We start from the raw sequence: 21272 nt of genomic DNA on the forward strand, positions 1-21272 counted from the left end.
ATCTACGCTTAGAAACTTTCGTATTTATGCAATTAGAATGGCAAACAGTTATTCTAAGTTGCGTAAAAAAATCTATAAGTCCAAAGTAAAAGATAAATTATATTCAATTATTAAAAGTGTTGTTTTTGATTAAAAAAATTATATGAATATTTAATTTTATTCATTACTCATATGTGTATGAGTCATATGTGGTGGATGTGGATATATGGAGGTGGCGTTTATCGATTATTGAACGAAATCGATATGAATATATTGTTGATCTGTGAATATGTACGTAATAAAGAATTATCAAAATCGGTTCAGAATTAGCAATATAGGTGAAAAAAGTTAAGATAAATTGGCAAAAATTTCCTCTTTCATATATAAAAAATCACTTAAAAATACACAAAAAATCTGTTTTCTTTTTAAGTCCGTAATAAATTTTTCATTTTCTTACTAATGATACAATAAAATTTCTAACTAGACGATATACTTAGGAGATATTTAAAAAAATATAATATAAGATAAGAGTCTTAATAAGATAATACGTTAAAACAATATTTTTTTAGAAATTTTATGTATCCGTCTACATGTGTGTTTCGGTATTACGTAAAAACTTTTGCTTTATAGATGCAGTTTCAGAGTTGTGTTCCTGAACGTCTATGTTAAAAACTGCTATATGTTTTAGCTAGATACTCCATCTAGAAGTAGTTGATTTCATTGCTTTCATATCTCTGAAATCCACGCGTATGATATACGAAGCGGTCAAGAAACTACTGTACAATATAATTTATAATCAACTTTTTTTATGTCTATAATCAATTTGTTTTAAGATTATCGGATCATCGAAGATTACATTCACAATATTAATAAATGCAGCAATCATTAACATCGAAGATTATTATAGGAGCAAGTCACTTCCTTCCACTTTAGTGGCCGCTGTGTAATATTTGTTAAACTACGAGTATAAGGCCGTAACTTTGTGGCATAAGAGATAGCGAGTTTGAATAATTGTTATTTTAATATGTCATGGACTTTATTCTAAAATTTAAAGTTATTTCTAAAATTGTTCGCAAACATACTTTTTAAGTAATTTAAAAAGAAAACTGATAAGACTGGAGGGAGGGTTTTAAAAATATCAGTTTGGTTATTTCCGTTCCATTCGTGTTTCACCCGTTAACCATTCCTGACATGTTAGTGTCTCGGTTTGAAGGCTAGAATATGCAATTACAGGGTACGGAGATATAACACTTAAGGAATCCTCAGGAATCAAGGACATCGTGGATGTCACACGTTTTGTGTGAGGGCCATGGTGTTGATATGCTATAGTCAACGGTAGCCATTAGGCGTGCCGTCAGCTTATTTGTTACTCAAGTTACATAAAATAAGAGAAAGTTTTTAATGAAATTGTCATTTTCAATCAATTTAAAAAAAAAAGGTTCAATTAGATTTTTTTATATCTATTATATTATAACTCCATCAGTTATGGATTATGGTTTGGAATTTGTTTTATCTGAATGGATATACTTGCAGTTTGGTCAACTTTTATCAAAATCGGTTCAGTAGTTTATGTTTTAAAACAATTTGTCATAATTTAAGTCGTTTTTTTGTGGAATATAATTTTATATTTTTTATTTTTGTGTCTCTCAATTGTTCCCATACTAATTTTGTCACGATAGAAGTAAAGTTTTTGTTATAGACAAAATTTTATATTATTATTAAAAACGCTTCATCTAATACAAAGTGCTGTAATCTTTATTCGGTCATAGCGAGGCAACGTGGAAATTACCCGATGTTATCTTTCCCCTAACATGTAATTCAAGTGCAGTGTTCATATCAGTAGAGTTTTATATATTAAGTTGCTGTAAAATCAATATTATAATCCTACAAATAGTTATTATAAACATGAAAGTTAATAAAGATATTTAGATTAATAAATAAAAAAATGGCATACCTAGTAGGTATGTAGCGGAAATATTTATTGCTTGAATGCCTGAATGTGCTAGAAAGTGCCCTCTGACTATACTTCTTCTAATGGTGTCTGTTACTTATTTCTTTATTTCGAATAAAATATCAAATGGTAGCAAATGTAATGGACACACACAATGTATTTTATTCATATTTCTATTTTTTTTATTATTATTTGTGTGCTGTAAGTAATGCAAATAAATTATCTACCTGTCTATCTATGTGTGTTGAACTTAAACGGCTGGACAGACTTAAATTAATTTTAGTACACACATAGACCATATCCTAGATTAATAGTGTAAATATATAAATTAATTAGTACAGGTAAAGTCTAGATACAACTAGGTAGTTTTATTCTATGGTTAAATATGGAATGGTAACTCCATCTGCGCTATCGGTATACGCTGATGGAACACCAGTGAAGCATGATAGGTGAGGATGAAAGCAAGCCAATTAGCTCATCATGACTAATTCCAGAAGAATTAACCAACTTGGTTTTCAGGGTGTATTGTGTGGAGGTAGAACTAATAAGGTATATTGCTAGCAATGAAGCTATATATATCCCCATTACTAACAATCCTTTACTTTCCTCCCACAATCAGGAAGTATTAATATATGTGAATTAGTAATTACAAATGAATATCTCGAATTTGAATGAAATTTGATACATAAACAGGCCAACATGTCTGTGTATATTCAAAAGTTCACGCGCATGAAACCGTGGCTTATTGATAAGGGCAGGGGGGGGAGGGTATATCACACTGGTATGGGCGATCTCGAAATGAATGGTCATCAATGTTCAAAAGAACTCAATATATAGATATCAGATATTTCCCATCTCTAATTATAGATACTGATAAACAAACTTTCGTACAGTCATCTACAGAAAACAATGTGTCTAATAAACCTACAGCACGCATCAAGTAGATTTAATTAATACGCGCACGTACCCGGCAAGTACATTTACGCGAGCATTCTATGAATGGATAGAATTTTACTTGTACATTGAAAATGTTTCAACAGCGGCCGGCTGTCACACCGTAGTGTAACGTATTTTTAAATGGATACGTTTTAATATTTTGTTTTTCTAGAAATTGAAAATTTAAAAAAAATAGACATAAATCGTATACAAATATATATCCATTAATTTATACAGCTGTATAATATATATGTATCATGATAGTTATTACTTCAACATAACATAAGCCAAAAATGTTTTTTTTTATCCACTTGTAAATTACATAAATATTAGGAGTAAGGGTAAGCTTATCTCTGAAAGAGATCTCTTTCAACCGACCAAACAGTGATAATGGCGTTAATTACTGGACAATTAAAGTGCATGTTAAAGACCACATGAATAGACTAATGAAAATAAAAAAAATATTTTGAATTTCTCAAACCCGGTATAATTTTGGGATACACAGGTAGATGTGTTGGTATATTCTATTTTATGTGCGGCACACCCTTAGTAATCAAGAAACACACATTAGCTATTCCTTTTATCGCCCACTCATGGTAACTCAAAAGATTGGATGATATTTCGTGACAAATTCAGGTAATGAAATTTTGTTTACGTCGAATTTATGAATGTTATGTATTTGATAAGGAAAAATCGGTGCCCCAAGTATAATGCAACAACTAATTCGTCCTGTAGGTCTAAAATAGCGACTTGTGTTGAATCATAATTGGACTTGTATAATTTTTTATGCGTTTACTAGGTACTCAAGATATTAAATCCTTCTGGGATCTTTTATCATTCACATATATATAAATAATCGAGTTTTTTAATAAGAAAATATTAGAAGAAATTTTTTGAAAAATGTATTTCATGGCCAACTTTGCAGATTTTTGTTAGAAACTGATAACAATGTTAGAAATCTGAATTGTTATATAGCTGGACATTATTATGTACAATTAACTAAAAGGGCCAGTTTATATTTTGATTAATGAAATGATGGTAACTTTTGTTAAATATTAGATTAAACAGAATCTTAATTTTATAACTTAATTTAATATTATAACTTGATTACGGAAATGGATAGAAAACATCCAGACCTATACAAATAGATATTTTTGAATATAAATGTTTGTATACGCGGGAATTGAACTTGCAATGTAGAAGTAGTAGATTAAAATACCTACGTAGAAAAATTTAGATGATTCGTATATGATAAATAAGACTCAAAAGCGTCCACTCTGTGTAACAAACTCATCTGAAAGACAGTCGAGTATAATACGCGATGTTAATGTTTGAAAATTCAAGTTAATTTCACGTTTTTATTGGTGCCATTGTACTAAAGTAGGACTATTCGTGACTCCATTTAATTGGATGAGGAAAGGGCATTCGGTCAATACGTTTTTATAGCATTCAAATGTTACATTCTAGTTTTCTGTATTTAATGCGATAGTAGTTTTGTTCCTATATAGGATCACTTTGTTGTTTTCTCAGAAACTCGTGAATTTATCAAGCTGAAATTAATATTAAATATTTAAGTATTATATATTTTTTTGAAGCTGTGAAAAAACAAAACTTTTAAGTCAACACAATAAAAAATACGACTGTTTTCAGCGTATGTTATATACATTTGCAAGGGAATCAGAACATAACACTTGAGTCCTCAGGAATGACAATGCATGAGGGGTATCATGGGCGAAACAATATACTCTGTTATGTCCATGGTACTGCTCATGTCTATAGGCGACGGTTACCACTTTCCATCAGGTGGGTCGTCAGCTTGTTTGCTATTCCAAGTTAAATAAAAAAAAACATGTAGGGTACTTCTCGTTGGCCTAGAATAATTAAATTTGGTAAAAAAGCAATGTTGTACAACACGAGTAAAGAAAAAAATTCGAAAACCGTAAATTTGTAGTTAAATCACAAAAAACGCATATTTTTTATTAATTATAATTTTTACGCAACTTTCGGTACGTGAGTTCTGCTCGAATTTGATCGGTTTTTTTTTATAAACAACTATTTTTATTAATATTATAAATGGGAAAGTGAGATTATTTGATATTTACTTCTCGTTTTTACAAATATGAAATTAAGTATACAAGCAGTATTTGGGACGGAGGATGAATGATATGGTTACTTTTAATTTGGTAGGTAAATTAATGTGTAAAAACTAGTATGCATATAGTTATCATAGATTATATAGATAGAATGTTTCCATACAAATGCTTCAAGAAAAGCGGGTCAAATTTTTCATACAATTTTTGCGTGATAAATAGTTATGAGTGATTGCTTTATAACTTCTATATTTGTTTTGTTTTATAATTTTTATATTTTTTTAATACATAAATATTAATTTTATTTATGAAATAACACATCAAGATACATTGTATGTGTAAGTATAACGAACACTGATGAAAAAAAAACGGGTCAGTAAATTCGAAAATTAGCTGACATAAAATTGACCCGTTTTTGAGACTCGATGCTCTATCTATGTAATCTAAGATAGGTATATAAAACTCTATCTATCAGTAGAAGTGGGAAAATAGGCCGTATACATGTAGCCACCATAAATCTGCAACCCAAATGTCTTTATGTAGTACTAATAAAAGTTTTACTGCCGCGTGAATTGATAGGTTCCTTTAAGTGTTTGTAATGGTTTTTACTCTCAAAGTTCCTGGGCATAATGTATTTTTTATGGACTTTATGCATTCTACAAAATATTATTATAACTAACAATAAACTTCAAGAAGATTCGTCTACTTAAAATTACTTACTTATAGCTTAAAAAGTAACCAAGTGTTATTAAAATAAACACACGCCAATCTTTAAATGAAATTAGTAGAAAATCGACACATTAAAATGATTTTTTATTGATTGTTAATAAAATTTTCTCATAACTTTTTAACCGATTTCAAAAATAAGAAGGTTCTTATTTCGGTTGTATTTTTTATGTTTGTTATCTGATAACTTTGTCAGTTTAAAACCGATTTGGATTTTTTTTATTTGAAATTCGAAATAGGTATGTACATATAACTGTGTTATTGTCTGGGTTTAACAATAATAGATATATTCAATTATATTAATACTAATAATAATATATGGAAAAATTCTATTTATTTTTTTTATTTAGAAATTATGATAAAATGAATGTGGAATCAATGTTGAAGTAAATATTGTTAGTCATAAAAAAAAAATCAAAATTGTTTGTCTCATATAATAACTTTGTCAGTTTAAAACCGATTTGGCATTTTTTTTTTATTTGAAAGCCTTTACTTACAGATTAGGACCATAGAAATTTTATCCAAAACAAATCAGTAGTTTTGTTTTTAAATAAAAATAACCGGTTTTGTCACAATTGAAATCCATTTTTTTTAACACAAATTGATTATAATTTTTTACTATGACTTATGTTCAAATTTAATCAATGTTTTAATAAAATATTATTCTTTGTTTTAGCTGTACGGGCATAAACCATTGCAGTTTTGTGCTGGCACAAGATTATGCACCAGCTGTGAGCTGGCCGCCCGGCGTTGTCTACATAAAGTACGCGTGTTTCGATGGTAAGTTTTCATTATTTTCTAAATAATATTGCTAATTATGAGGATGGCGCCCTCTAGTGTTAAGATCTCATAAGCTACCTACACCAAACCCAAATTTCTAGAAGTTTAACCAGAAGTAACTATTATTGTCGTCTTTTATCATTCTATTATTTGGCTTCGTAAAGCGTTCACTATAACCTTAGAACCTATATGTTCGTAAACAGAACAGTTTCTTTCCGCAAATGTCTAGTTTTTTTGGGATGAAAATGGTATGGTGACCCCGCCTGGGCTAATGGGATACGCTGGCGGAGCACCAGTAAAGGGTAATAGATGAGAATGAAAACAGGCCAGTTAGCCCATCATGATGAATTCATCAGGAATTAACCACGATAGTTTCCAGGGACAACCGCGAGGAGGTCGACCTGTTTGGGTATATTGCTAGCAATGGGATTCTCAGTCTCCATTACTAACCATCCCTTTCCCCCCTGGTAACACCTTTAGTGCTATTGATATATGTTAGGTGGGTACAAGTTAATGATGATAGATGAGAATGAAGTCATGTCCCTTGATGAATCGTAGCGAATTTCCCAGGAATTAACCACGACAATTTGCAGAATAGATCGCGCCAAGGTCGATCAGACTATCCATAATAATCTCTTCCCTTCCCGGGATGCGTACGTTATGGAATAAGATTCCAGTTAAGGTTAAGAAATCACAGAACCTTTGATATACACTGAGAGGAAAGGGATTGTTAGTAATGGGATTTAACTGCCACTAGCACAGGCGGGGTAACTATTTAATTTTGTCCTATTAAAAATACCTATACGAGGTTTGTCCGGAAAGTACGTATAAAAGTTTTTTAAAAATTTTATTTTACAATTATTCAGGTAAATCAATTTTATCCCCTTCAAAGTACTCCCCCTGTGACATAATGCACTTGTGCCAACGCCGTTTCGTCACTGTGAGAAGGCTCCTTGAAAGTCCTCTGGTTGTAGGTTTCTCAGCTGCCCCGTCGTAGCTTTTTTTATCTCATTTATGTCCCCCAAATGCCGCCCCCGAAGTACCAATTTGGTTTTTGGGAACAAGAAGAAGTCACACGGGGCCAAATCCGGCGAATAGGGGGGTGTTCGGTCACCGTAATGGAATTTTTACTCAAAAACTCACGGACAACAAGAGAGGTGTGGGCAGGGGCATTGTCGTGGTGAAGAATCCAACGCCCCTCTCGCGCCAATTCTGGACGAACTCGTGCCACACGAGCTTTGAGGCGTCTGAGCACATCGACGTAGAATTTTCCATCAACTGTCTGGCCTGGAGGGACGAATTCTTGATGGACAATCCCCCGAACATCGAACTCTTTCTCGGCCCAGTAAAGGGTAATAGATGAGAATCTCTTTCTGCCCTCTCTGAATCTTTTTAGCCACTTGTGGACGGTTGGTTCCTTCACAGCATCATCCCCATAAACTGTTCTGAGATCGGCAAAAATTTCACGGCCATTCTTGCCGAGTTTCGAGAGAAACTTGATTACGACGCGCTGCTCTTCAACGGAAGCGGGCTCCATGCCGACGGGGTTTCGTTAAGAGGTAACTTCACAGATGGCGTGACAAGCCAGTTCGCACCGCACGCAATAAGGAAGGGGTCCTGCGCTTACCTGGCCTCCCCACTCCTCTTTCTCGCATTCCAGAACACTTTTATACGAACTTTCCGGACAGACCTCGTATAGGCTTCAGTATCCGCTTAACATGGGGTGGACTATATGCTTGTTTGCTATCTCAATCCTTTAGAAAAATCTAAATTACAAATGAAATGTGGCTTACTATATGAAAGTTTTATATGTCCTTCAAAGCACGTACAAGTAACATACGCTCAAATATTCAGAGGTTTGGAATTCAGAGTTCGCTGAACGTTCCGATGTTTATTGCCTATCAGGTGAACCATGGCAGATGCCTATATGGCGGATTAAATACGTCATACCGTTCTATAGGGTAAACAAAGATTTAAATAGGCTTAAAATGGTAAACAAACTGACGGCCTATCTGAATACCTGTGAATATCTATGGTAAAATCTAACTACTATAAACCTGAGGGAGACTTTGTACGAAAGTCGATTGCTTGGGTACCTCTGTCCCATTCGTGTTTCAACCGTGAAGCAGCTGTATTTGCATGGCTGTGTTTCGGTTTGAAGGGTGGGATATGGGATGAATTTACAGGGTACAGAGGAATAACACCCGAGTCCTCAGGAATGGCAACGCATGGGGGTATCATGAGCGAAACAGTATACTCTGTTATGTTCATGGTACTGCTCATGTCTATAGGCGACGGTTATTACTTTCCATCAGGAAGGCCGTCAGTTAGTTTGCTATTCTAAGTTGTATAAAAAAAAAATTATGGTGATGATTACTAGTGGAAACTTTTGCCTATATGTCGATTGTGAATAGAAATGATGTTATAGAAATACACTTTTAAAATGTATATACACGAGAGTTCTACTAATCTTGAAGATCAAGATCTTTTCCCTTGTGCTTTGTTATTACACTGCCGTATCCCATACTCCAAACCTAAAGTAAAACACTAAAAAGTACGAACATTTGCTGAGACAAAATTTGCATGCCTTGCCAGGCGAAATGTGTAGCTCAGTTATCATTTAAGATCATTTGTACCACATTTCGAGTAAATAAATTATTATTAATTATTAAGGGCAGTCGAGCAAATATAGCTTGAGTACAAACACAAGAGTGGGACAAACATACAGGTGTTTTACGCATTGACCGCGTTCCCTCACATACAGGCCGCTCAACGCGCCAATGTTTTTTAATGGGTGAAGATGTGAGGGTAGTCCCGCTTACGCTAAACGTATATGCTAGCCCATTCCAGTGAAAGATGATGGGTGAGAATGAAAGCAAGTTAGCACATCGTGACAAACTTCATAGTAATTAACCGCAAATAATTGTGTTACATGAATATATCGTCATAGTCATAGAATACTGACGGATCTGACGAATATTACATATAAAGATCCGTCAGTATTCTACGACTATGGCGAAATATCTATATATATATATTTTCACTTTCAATGACAATTTCAATTTTATTGTAAAATGAAACTTATGTATTGTACGATATGATACGTCATGTCGAAATTCATAAAATTATATCTATTCAGCAAAATGATACATTAGTATTAAAAGTCGCCCTTACATTAGTGCGTATGCGCATGTGATGCGTGAAATCGATTTGTTTATATCAAATACGCAGATGTGACGTCACGGCTATCCGAACATGTCAGCCCATATGACGGTGCGTATAAATAATTAAATAAAAAATTCGAAATAGTTAGGTAAGTATGTACATATAACTATGTTATTTGTCTAGGTTTAACAATTGAATATAAATCCTAATAATAATATATGGCAAAATTTTATTTATTTTTTTAGTTTAGAAATAATGATAGAATTAATATGAATCAACGTTGAAGTAAATATTGTTAATGATAAAAAAAATATCAAAATTGCTTCACAAACGGCAAATTGACAATTTTAAGTAAGTTAATTAAAGATTGTGTCCCACAATAAGATAATCAAGTTCAATTATGGCAAAACCACTTATTTTGATTTAAGAACTAAAATACTAAACCGATTTCGATACAATTTTTATAGGACCAATGAGTAAGTATTTTTAAATAAAAAAGAACTTCCCAAATGGGTTTACAACTGACGAAGTTATGAGGTAACAAACAAAAAAAAATACAACGAATTAAGAATCTTCTTCCATTAAAGGTCGGTTGGAAATATGATGGTGTACCTTTACATAAATACGCTCATATTACAAAGTTTTATTGTCCAACTTTAAACATAAATTTAATTATCAATACAGTCCAAATTGCTCTGTCTATAAATATAACATCAATGAAATTGCCATCAGAAAGGGTCGCTAATTTCGAATTGAAATCCGCATTACATCTGCTCAATAAGTTGTGAATATAGACATGAATAGAATACGACCTCTTTGGGTATTTGTCCCTCGTCTAGATTTTAGATATGTAGACATTATATGCCTATTCCAATTTTATCTATCCCTTTCTCTATGTGTGTATGTAAGATCATGGCAAAACAGAGAAATAGGAGTTCCCGTGGAGAAACAAAAACTTCAAATCTGTGATATTCCGGCTTCAATTATAAATATACTGAAATAGCTTAAAGTGGCTGTTGTATAAATATCTTAGGTAAAAAATAACTTTTTTATATGTGTGTAACAAGGAAAACTGCTAACCAATCATTAGTATCTATTTTTAACTGAAACACATTCAAATGTTAGTTTGTTTGGATGGATAAAAATGGAATGAAAATTCCATACGTGCAATTGATTTACAAATGAGAGACGATAGGTGAAAATAGTGTCACTTTAGTAAGTCCATTGCCGTTTCGTCCTAGAATGAACCACTTCTTCCTTTCCCGTGAGTATTGTAAGAGGCGACTAAGGGAATAAGACCGCCTTACTATACTTATACAATTGTATCGTTATATTTATTGTTTTGCTTATTTCCTATATTGTATAATCCAAATAAAGTATACTCATTCTTTAATTCATTCATTCAATGGTTGAGTAAAAATCGAATTAACAAGGTACATATCTGTACGATAGCATTAAAATTTCCATTATTAAAAATCACAATTGTGTAACATAATAGTGTAATATTATTATACAAATGTACTAAATATGTGTTGACACATTTATACATTAAAACCTCTCTTTAAGTTATTTCCTAAAGTCTCCAATATTACATGAGCTAGCTTGTAAACAAGATAAACATACTATTGCAATTAGCAAATACTTTAACACTTATTTACAAAGTAATAAAGTCTATTTCACATAAAATCAGAGCAATCTTTGAATAACAATGACAGCTATTCTGTGCTATAAATGTGTCGAACAGTTTTGAAATCTCATAGGATTCCCACGTGCACAATATCTATTGTACGTGAAAACCATTATAAATAGATCTATGATGATTGTTCTGGCATTCCCTGGGGGTTGACAGAAGAGTAGAGGAAGGGTAGGCCTATTTACAGTGGTAATTTTCATTTGTATTGTGTAATTTTACCCCAAAAAGTTACAAAATCGGGGTGTCGTTAATGGAGTATGGCAACACACAGTTTAAATGTCACGTGCATGTGATTCCGAAGACATATTGGTTTTATGGGGCGTTTTGGGGTTTTAGATGGACGTTGAAACCAATTTGACTCTAAATTCGGTAGGTATTTATACAGTGACGATTGATCTATCAGAAGTATGTGGCGGTTTGACGGAAAAATACTTGTCTCTTTTGGGGTGGTCTACAAATAACACGGAACTATTTAAAGTTTATTATTGGACTAGTTCAACGGATTCCAAATTATCCTAAACGAACACCACAAAAATGTAGAAATAGCTTACAGTTCAGTCCTCCTAAACAAATGGCAAACGATTCACTCGTGAGATACGTTATCGCTGTTATGTAGACGAGATAGAACGAGACAGCAACGTTTGATTTTTGTTCGTCCTTATGCGTACGTTAACGTAAACGTTTCTATCGGTAGAATTGTCACTTGACTGTGGAGGCATTTATCTCCCTACTCCCTTCAAAATGGAGTAGAATTTGGTATGGGTAATATTGATACCGATCCGATATCCATATGATATCCATATGTTAGGTTCCTCTGGATATTGATGACGTAGAAAAGTTTATCACCCATTTCGAAATCGCTCATTACGGTCGTATATCTTATATTTCTTTTTTCTTTTTTTTTATACAACTTAGAATGGCAAACAAGCTGATGGCCCACCTGATGGAAAATGGTAACCGTCGCCTATAGACATGAGCAGTACCATGGACATAACAGAGTATGCTGTTTCGTCCATGATACCCCCCGTTGCCATTCCTGAGGACTCAGATGTTATTCCTCTGTACCCTGTAAATTCACGCCATATCCCACCCTTCAAACCGAAACACAGCCCTGCAACTGCTTCACGGTAGAAACACGAATGGCATAGAGATGCCCAAACAATCGACTTTTATACAAAGTCTCCCTCTGGTAAATTCTATTTTCGTATATGTGCAAATATTGGTTAACAATATTATTTTTTGGTTAACTGACTTATAGCATACTCGTCATTGGACCAGTATATAGTTATTTTAACTAAAATATATAGATATTGCTATATATTATACATCCCTAAGTAGAAGTATTGAAATTGGAGGATAGCTGTTTTGCTTTAAGAATTTCATTTCACAACGATTTCCAATGTTCGAATGACCTTCCTGTTATAAAGTGACTATTTACTAAAACTTGTTAAAAAAGTGTTACCCGTATCTCTGTAAAAATAATAGTAGTTTATTCAATTCAATTCAATTCAATTTATTGTATTCTACAATATTATTATGAAAGATGTTAATAATGGATAAAGTACATTGTAGCCCTGTTGTGTGGCAATTAGAAGCGAGGAGGGTGTGTCTTAAATTGTCATATAGATTTAAATAATTCAATTTCAATTTCATCAATTTAATTAAATTCCAAATTAATTTAATTATTTTATTATTTTAGCGATTTTTTTTTTATTTCCATATGTTTTATTTTATTTTAATGCAATTTAATGTAGTTGTTCATATTTTTATATTTTTTAGTATCATTATCAATTTTAGTATTATTAATTAATAATTAATTATATATAAATTATATTTATATATTATGCGTTATTTTTTTATTAAAAATTTTTATCATTTAAATATTCATCTATATCGTAATAACATTTTTTAGCTAATAGTTGTTTTAATTGTGATATGAATACTTTATTGTTCTGTTCATTTCGTAATGTTTCCGGTAGATGATTATAAATGTTTACAGATATATACATATATAACTTGACAAATGAAGTTTAAGTCGAGAGGAAGGTATATACTTATTTCTCTGTCTAAGACAATATTTGGAAGGTATATCATCACGTTTTTAATATAAAACTTGATATTTCCTTACAAATTTGCTAATTTAAAATATATATGCATGGTAGACATATATATACATATATATAAGGTCTACAGCTATCTGTTATGTTTTAAAGGTGTTAATCCGTTGCAAATTTTGTTGAAATATTGCAATGTAAATTCGCTCGTTGTGTTGGATTAGTTACAATGTGTGTCTAGCTGGTTGTTAGTTTAACTTCTCGCTGTTTTACAATATGGAACAGTAAGCAGTAGCCAATTAAATTTTTGGGAAATAACGTAGATTATGATTGTTTAGTTTTTTTTTATACAACTTAGAATGGCAAACAAGCTGACAGCCCACCTGATGGAAAGTGTAACCGTCGCCAATAAACCTGAGGAGTACCGTGGACATAGCAGAATATACTGTTTCGCTCATGATACCCCCCATGCGTTGCCATTCCTGAAGACTCAGATGTTATTCCTTTGTACCTGTAACTTCAGGCCATATCCCACCCTTCAAACCGAAACACAGCCATGCAAACACAACTGCTTCACGGTAGAAACATGAATGGGACAGAGGTACCCAAGCAATCGACATTTGTACAAAATCTCCCTCTGGTAAATTCTATTTTCGTATATGTGCAAATATTGGATAACAATATTATTTTTTTGTTAACTGACTTTTAGCATACTCATCATTGGACCAGTATATAGTTATTTTAACTAAAATATATAGATATTGCTGTATATTATTCATCCCTAAGCAGAAGTATTGAAATTGGAAGATAGCTGTTTGGGTTCAAGAATTTTATTTCACAACGATTTCCAATGTTCGAATGACCTTCCTGTTATAAAGTGACTATTTACTAAAACTTGTTAAAAAGTGTGTCGACTTTTGTACAAAGTCTCCCTCAGGTTAGTTTCGTATTATTATCCAAAATAATATAAAAAAAATTAACTACATTGACTTAACTATTTTCTATGGATTAAGGAATGTGGCTGATTTAAATAGTAACTTATTAGCACAAGTGGAAACGAAAGTAGTAATATGAGACCTGGGCTGGGCCCGGGTTCTAGGTACCATAAAAGAAGTTTGTATGTCAAAATGGTACGGACTCACCTTGACTACTTGTCATAGTGGCGCCGATCTATTTTGGTCTACTTGTAAAACCACACTATATATATTAGGTAAACAATCACTCGCGATATTTGGAGCGATCAATAGGGAATGTCCAGGGGGTTCACGAGTTCTCCACACAGTAAGTAGGTTCTTGATTAAGGTAGGCACAAAAACAGCATCCCGTTGCTCAGTGTTACGCGGTAGACGTTGGACTGGAACGAACCATTTTGTCTGTTCGTCTTATGTCAGGGGAATTGATAAAATATTACGCGATAATACCCTCCGTATTACAATATTTATAGGGATGTGACTTTCTTAAACACTATGGCTTTACTCACATATATAATATAATATCAGTACATAAAGCATTCTGCATGTTAGAATTTTTTGAAAAATGTTGTTGAGGATTGCGTTTATCCACGTGCATCAGTACACATAAAGTATTCTACGTACTAAGGATATAACCTATCAGTGTATTGAGTTTCATTAAAATTTGTTCAGTCCTTTAAGAGAGATTGAGTAACAAACATCTTTACAAACTTTCACATTTATAATATTAGTAGTATTACTTACCACTTACTTATCAGGATCACTTACTATATTCTAAATTTTTTTATACCACTGAGGTGGTTAATAAACATAAGGCCCGCCTGATGGTAAATGGTTATCGTAGTCTATGAACACCTGAAAAATACTTATCTAGCTTTCATACATTTATATACATGACTTTATAACGAATAATGAATTTGTTTAAATTATGGTTATACAAGGGATTAATGTCATAACTGATAGCCATAATTTATGAATATTTTGACTGCGGATGCCATGAAAATGAAGGTGACTAAGCATTTCGTTTAGAGGTTTTCTCTTTTGTACATTTTGGGTAATGATTTTCAAAATGCTAAGTCATCTAAAACGTTTTCAGTATTATCAGCATAATAAAATCTTATAATTTTCTTTTTTAAGATAGAGCATCTTAGAAAAGAAAATAATTAAAATTATAAGATTTTATGTATTTGAAGTATGAGCAAGTTCAGTATTATGTCCACTACAGATACAGTTATCTTTAAATATTACCATATTTTAGACTACTATAATGAGCAAATTTACATTTTTAATTTCGTTAAAACTCTGAAAATAGGGGAAAAGGTTTCCCTCGGGAAACCACAGTGGTTTATTTTTGTCAAATTCGTCATGATGGATCAGCTGACCAGCTTTCATCCATACCTCACTGGTACGTTGTCAGCGAATACCGATTGCGCAGGCGGACATACTGTTCCATTTTCACTAATTAAAAAAAAAAAACCTACGAATCTGCTCAATACATTTTTATGAAATTCTGTAAATATGTATTATTTGCTCCAAATGGAGAGATAGTACAATTTTCATATTGAGGCGAAAAAGTAGACCTAGTACCTGGCGATAAGGTTAAACAACATTTGAAGGGATAACTTAATTTGTGTATTCTACTAAATACATTCAATTTGCAGAAATGAAATGTTAGGGATACTGAGGTTAAAATATGGAAACTTAAAAACTTATTGGGAGTCATGCACTAGTACTCATATCTAGTAATAAAAAATATTTTTTCTCAAACATGCTTGGAAATGTGAACATTAGTTTGACAATCTTCTTCGAGATAAATCAAAATTGCCGTACTGGCCATGATACATGCGGGCAGCGGCCGGCAAAAGTTGTATGAAAATCCATATCTGTCGTGTTTTGCGGCCAGATAAATTACTATGTAAACTCATATCTGTCCTGTAATTTAAAAATGGAATGACCTTTTACTTCGAAACGTGGCTACCAAGGAGGTAACTAATACAAGGTTTTATTTAAATTTAGAACTGGCTTGCAAAAAGAAAGCTGCTTATTGAAGGAACATTATGGCGCGTGAAAAATTATTATTGTTCATTATTTGTCATTGAACTAAAAAGTAAAATTGTGTTTTTGATTTCCGCGCATTGTTTGAGAAAAGTACTATACAAGCCTTGGCCACAACTAGGCATTGATGGACTCACGTATGTGTGCCTTGGCTACGCCTCGGCCCACATTTGTACGTTCGTCCATCAATGCCTTAGTTGCTGGCCGCTGCAGTAATGTACTATTACAAAATATTTTTTATAATTTCTATCGTCTATTGTTTACTGCTATATAAAATACAATAATGTAATAAGTCTTCCTCATAGACTGCCAAAACTTCATTGTTTGACATTTCATATGAGATAATAATGTATAAAACATCAGGGTCGGATTAACCATGTTAGGGCCTCAGGAAATATACGTTTCGATCTACTATAATCTAGTAGAAAGAATTACTGTAACATTATCCTACATTATAACTTGAAATGTATTACGAAATATACTGAAGTATGACGATAAAATACAAAAAAAAGACAATCATATTTTCATTGATGGTTTGTTAGACAAAAATCTTCAAATGTACTTTTTATTTATAGTAACAATTTACTTGAATAATACATTAATGCATGTTATATTTAAAGTTTAAATTTATAAATTTCTGTTAAGTGCGTCAAATAAATAAAATAAAAAACCAAATAATACTCATACAAATATAAAATTATCTTGTACGTCATAATTTGAAAAAAGTAACTGTAGAGTTTCTTGCGAGTTCTTCTCACCAGATAACAATATTTTAAAACCCAGTAGTAGAAATTATAAATTATAAAAAAATACGATTTAAAAGAACTTGTAAACAAGTTTATTTCAATAAAGATTATTTCTATTATATTCTAAGAAGACGGGGTACGGAACCCCAGGTTAATCCGGTCTTATAACTTTTGGTAAGATTTACCAAAAGTTATAGTATAGTTCATTATATTAGGTCATATTAAGCATTATATAGCATAATAGCATATTTAGGGATGATTTTAGGCGTGAACCATTATGAGATGTGTGTGTATAATAAATCCATACATCAAACGATATAATAACCGTATTTCTATGGAAAAACGACGGTCGGCGACTCGGTGACTATGAGTCGGACCATTTTTATTGCGAATATTGGTGATATGGGATTATTATCGGAGCAGTTTGAACATTTATCATGGATTATGTGGGATTGGTTGATAATAGGAAGGCCATTTACAGATGATGTATTTATTGTTTTTTTTTTTTTTATTTAGGTAAATAGATTATTATTGAAACTTTGTTTTTTTGTATATTTGGCTCGGTCTCACCACTCCTGTGACATCATAGAGGTAAGGATTGAAATTGTGTTTAGTATAGATATTTTAGGAACAAATTATAAAAAAAAAAATTAAAAACAAATTATGTGCCTTTTAAGATTTACATAATTATTTTTTAATAATTGTTACCTTTCTTTTATTTTTTTGCTAGTATATTTGACTAAATAATTGCATACTTGAGTATTCATGAATAGGCGGTAATGTAGGGATTTATGTGGTGAGCCTGGTTTTATATTGGGTAGGTTGCTTGCTATAAAGTAGAACGAGTAGGCCGGCTCGTAACCAAAAGATCAAATGGGTTGAATGGTTGAACTATTACATCGTGAAAAGAATATGTAGCATTTGATATGAAAGGCAAACCGACCGAGAAATAACTACATGGGACAGATAAAGAAAACACTAGGTGTCATTTTGTATAGTGAGGTCAAAGACATGGCCTGGAATAGAGCTAGATGGAAGAGAATGAATGAATGAAAATTAATACAAAGAAACTCTTAAAGGAAAAGAAGATATCAGATGTAAGGCGGAGACAGCACTATTTAGAAAAAAAGGAGTTTTTAAATGTTAATAGACGTGATTGTTGGTACTCTGTGGAACTTTGTAAACACATTGATTTATATTATTAGAAAAACATAAAAAAAACGCAGTGTGGTCCCAGCGTAGAATGGGTTAATTCTTCCTTTCTGGCGGGTGTCGTAAGAGGCGACTAAGTGAGCTTAATAATCAAAGGATGTGCATCAGCGTCTCTCCTAAAACATTGCTAATATCTAACTGCGGTTGCCAACCCGCCTGCCAAGCGTTTCAACTACTGGCAAGAGCCTCTTTATGGGCGAGGTCTGTATTCAATAGTGGACAAGTGACGGTTGGTATGATGATGATCAGCCAAATTAAGCGGATCTGTTTTTTTTTTATACAACTTAGAATGGCAAACAAGCCGACGGCCCACCTGATGGAAAGTGGTAACAGTCGCCTATAGACATGAGCAGTACCATGGACATAACAGAGTATACTGTTTCGCCCATGATACCCTCCATGCATTGCCATTCCTGAGGACTCAGGTGTTATTCCTCTGTACTCTGTAAATTCACGCCATATCCCACCCTTCAAACCGAAACACAGCCATGCAAACACAACTGCTTCACGGTAGAAACACGAATGGGATAGAGGTACCCAAACAATCGATAAAGAAATTATATAAAGATATTATATAGAAATTAAATAATAATAATAACAGTAATATATAATGCTCCTTTTAACTCTGTGCTTGTTGAAAGAGAACTCTTATGGAGTTAGTTATAGACCTCGCCTGTTTTTTTCTTTTTTTGTTCATAGTAATTTACAATAATGTAATTTCTATGCATTATAAAGTATAAATAATAATAAATAATAGAAAGTAAATGATATAAATAATATATACACATACATAATTTTAATTATTTTTCGCCATCCTAAAGTTGCGTGGAAGAGATCCCTATTTAGTGATAAGGACGCCCATTGTGGCCTCTTTATCTTGTTTTTATGTAATTAAGTATTTATTTTGTTTGTTTACATACTGTTAATCTTTATAATCTGTATCATTCTTTGAATAGTACAATAAAGAGTTTTAATTCATTCATACATATTTGACTCCTTCAGTTCCTAAAGTTACTGAAGGGTAGACAAAGTTCCAAGATTATAAAGGTAATTAATTTTTATCGATTCTATACTAGGATTGGTTCACCTGAACTCACTTGAACGGACATTGACCTGTTTACTAATCATTTGGTGAACTGTTTTCTTATCTATACTAAAATTATAAAGAGGAAGGATTTAATTGTTCATTTGTAACGGATAATCTCTAAAACTACTCAACCGTTTTTTAAAATTCTTTCACCTATAGAAGCTACATTATCAGTGAGTAACATAGGTTATATATCATTTTGGAAAATTCTAAGCCACTTTCAAAAGGACGAGGTTCTCGATTTGTTTATGTTTTTCTTTATGGTCATGCAAGCAAATTAAGCCGATTTTGATAATTCCTTTTTCAATTGATAGGATTTATTCCTGTGCTTGTCTTATGTAACGATTGACACTGCCGTTCTTCAGGTTGTTGTGTATGAAAAAAAAAAATTCTTTACATTGTCAAATAATGTTTTTATTATAACATAGGCCTTCTCCATAAAGGGAGTTTTGCTAGCACGTTTGGCAAACGGGTTGGCAACCGGAGTTTGGTTATGTTTTAAGAGGGTCGCCTCTTACGTCACATATGGAAAAGAGGTGGCCTATTCTATGCTGGGACCACACAGTTATAAAATAATGTTATAAAGCAGCTATAAAACACTGAATAGTGCTAAAACACACATATAATTCAGTGTATACCATACCTTATTAATATTACAAATGTCTAAATGAGTTTGTTTGTTACCGCTTGCCATCTTAACCAACGATTGTTAAATTTTGGTATACACGTTCTTTATGAGATGAAGAAGGATCTTGGCTATTTATCTCGATCAATGTCCATATAAATATATATACATATATTAATAAATAAATATATATAAATAATATTGTACACCGCTCTAGCTGCTGACATTGATACTCCTTTCCACTTTGGGTTTGCTAGAAGGAAACTCTATTAGAGTTAAGCTCGCTTTTGTACATTTGATTACCTATGTTATATACCTATAACTGGTGTGTACATAAAAGAATTAAATAAATAAATAAAATAAATAAATATATCAGTTACGCGAAAGAAGTCGCCGGTAAAATCTAATGTGTCTACGAAACTTTTTTTTTTTTTTTTTTTTTTTATACAACTTAGAACGGCAAACAAGCTGACGGCCCACCTGATGGAAAGTGGTAACCGTCGCCTATAAATAAAATAAATACACACACAATATATCATGCGTTGCCACTGAGGACTCAGGTGTTATTCCTCTGTACCCAGTAAATTCACGCCATATCCCACCCTTCAAACCGAAACACAGCCATGCAAATACAACTGCTTCACGGTTGAAACACGAGTGGGACAGAGGTACCCAAGCAATCGACTTTTGTACAAAGTCTCCCTCTGGTCTTCTCGTGCTTTATGCGTTTTGTACGTGGTTGAAGTTACCGTTTTTTTTTGTACATGTCCGTGGTTCATTCAAAAGATAGATGGATTATTTTACCCTGATCCAATTGCATTTCGACCATTCATCTTCTAATTTTTTAAATCAACACTGGAGCATGGAACGATTAATTTTTGTGTAAGCTCAAATAAAATGTGCTTTATAAATTATAGGATAAGATCTAAATTTGATAAATAAAACAAAAAAAAAATATCAGGACACGTGCGCAGTATGCAGTCTACCAAAACATGATTGGCAGTACAATGCATGCTTCACCCCTTGTTTTTTTTATTTTGCCTGCTGTCGGATCCATAATAAGTGTGTGTGTGTGTGTATTTGTTATTTATGAGTGCAGTTGTACTACGCCAGCTTCTTGGTTTAACTATAGTATACAGTGAGTAATGCTTATAGAAGTTTTTCCAAAATTAGTTTGAAGTATTTAGAGCGCGCAATATTTT

The 21272-nt window shown here is 32.6% G+C and overlaps 1 protein-coding gene across 3 annotated transcripts in view; it reads left to right on the forward strand.

Annotated features, from left to right (window-relative positions):
• The window catches only part of LOC113511344 (uncharacterized), a 192487-nt gene that overhangs the window by 89740 nt on the left and 81475 nt on the right, over positions 1–21272 (forward strand). For all 3 annotated transcript variants that reach the window (XR_008253679.1, XM_052901871.1, XM_052901872.1), the window contains exon 3: positions 6359–6462. Coding sequence is in view for 2 of the 3 variants with exons in the window: in XM_052901871.1 (XP_052757831.1) it covers positions 6359–6462 (104 nt within the window). In the remaining variant the exon portion in view is untranslated. The remainder of the gene's footprint in view (positions 1–6358; positions 6463–21272) is intronic.

The sequence above is a fragment of the Galleria mellonella genome, unplaced genomic scaffold (assembly GCF_026898425.1).
Source record: "Galleria mellonella isolate WM207_F2 unplaced genomic scaffold, CSIRO_AGI_GalMel_v1 utg83, whole genome shotgun sequence".
Lineage (NCBI taxonomy): Eukaryota > Metazoa > Arthropoda > Insecta > Lepidoptera > Pyralidae > Galleria > Galleria mellonella.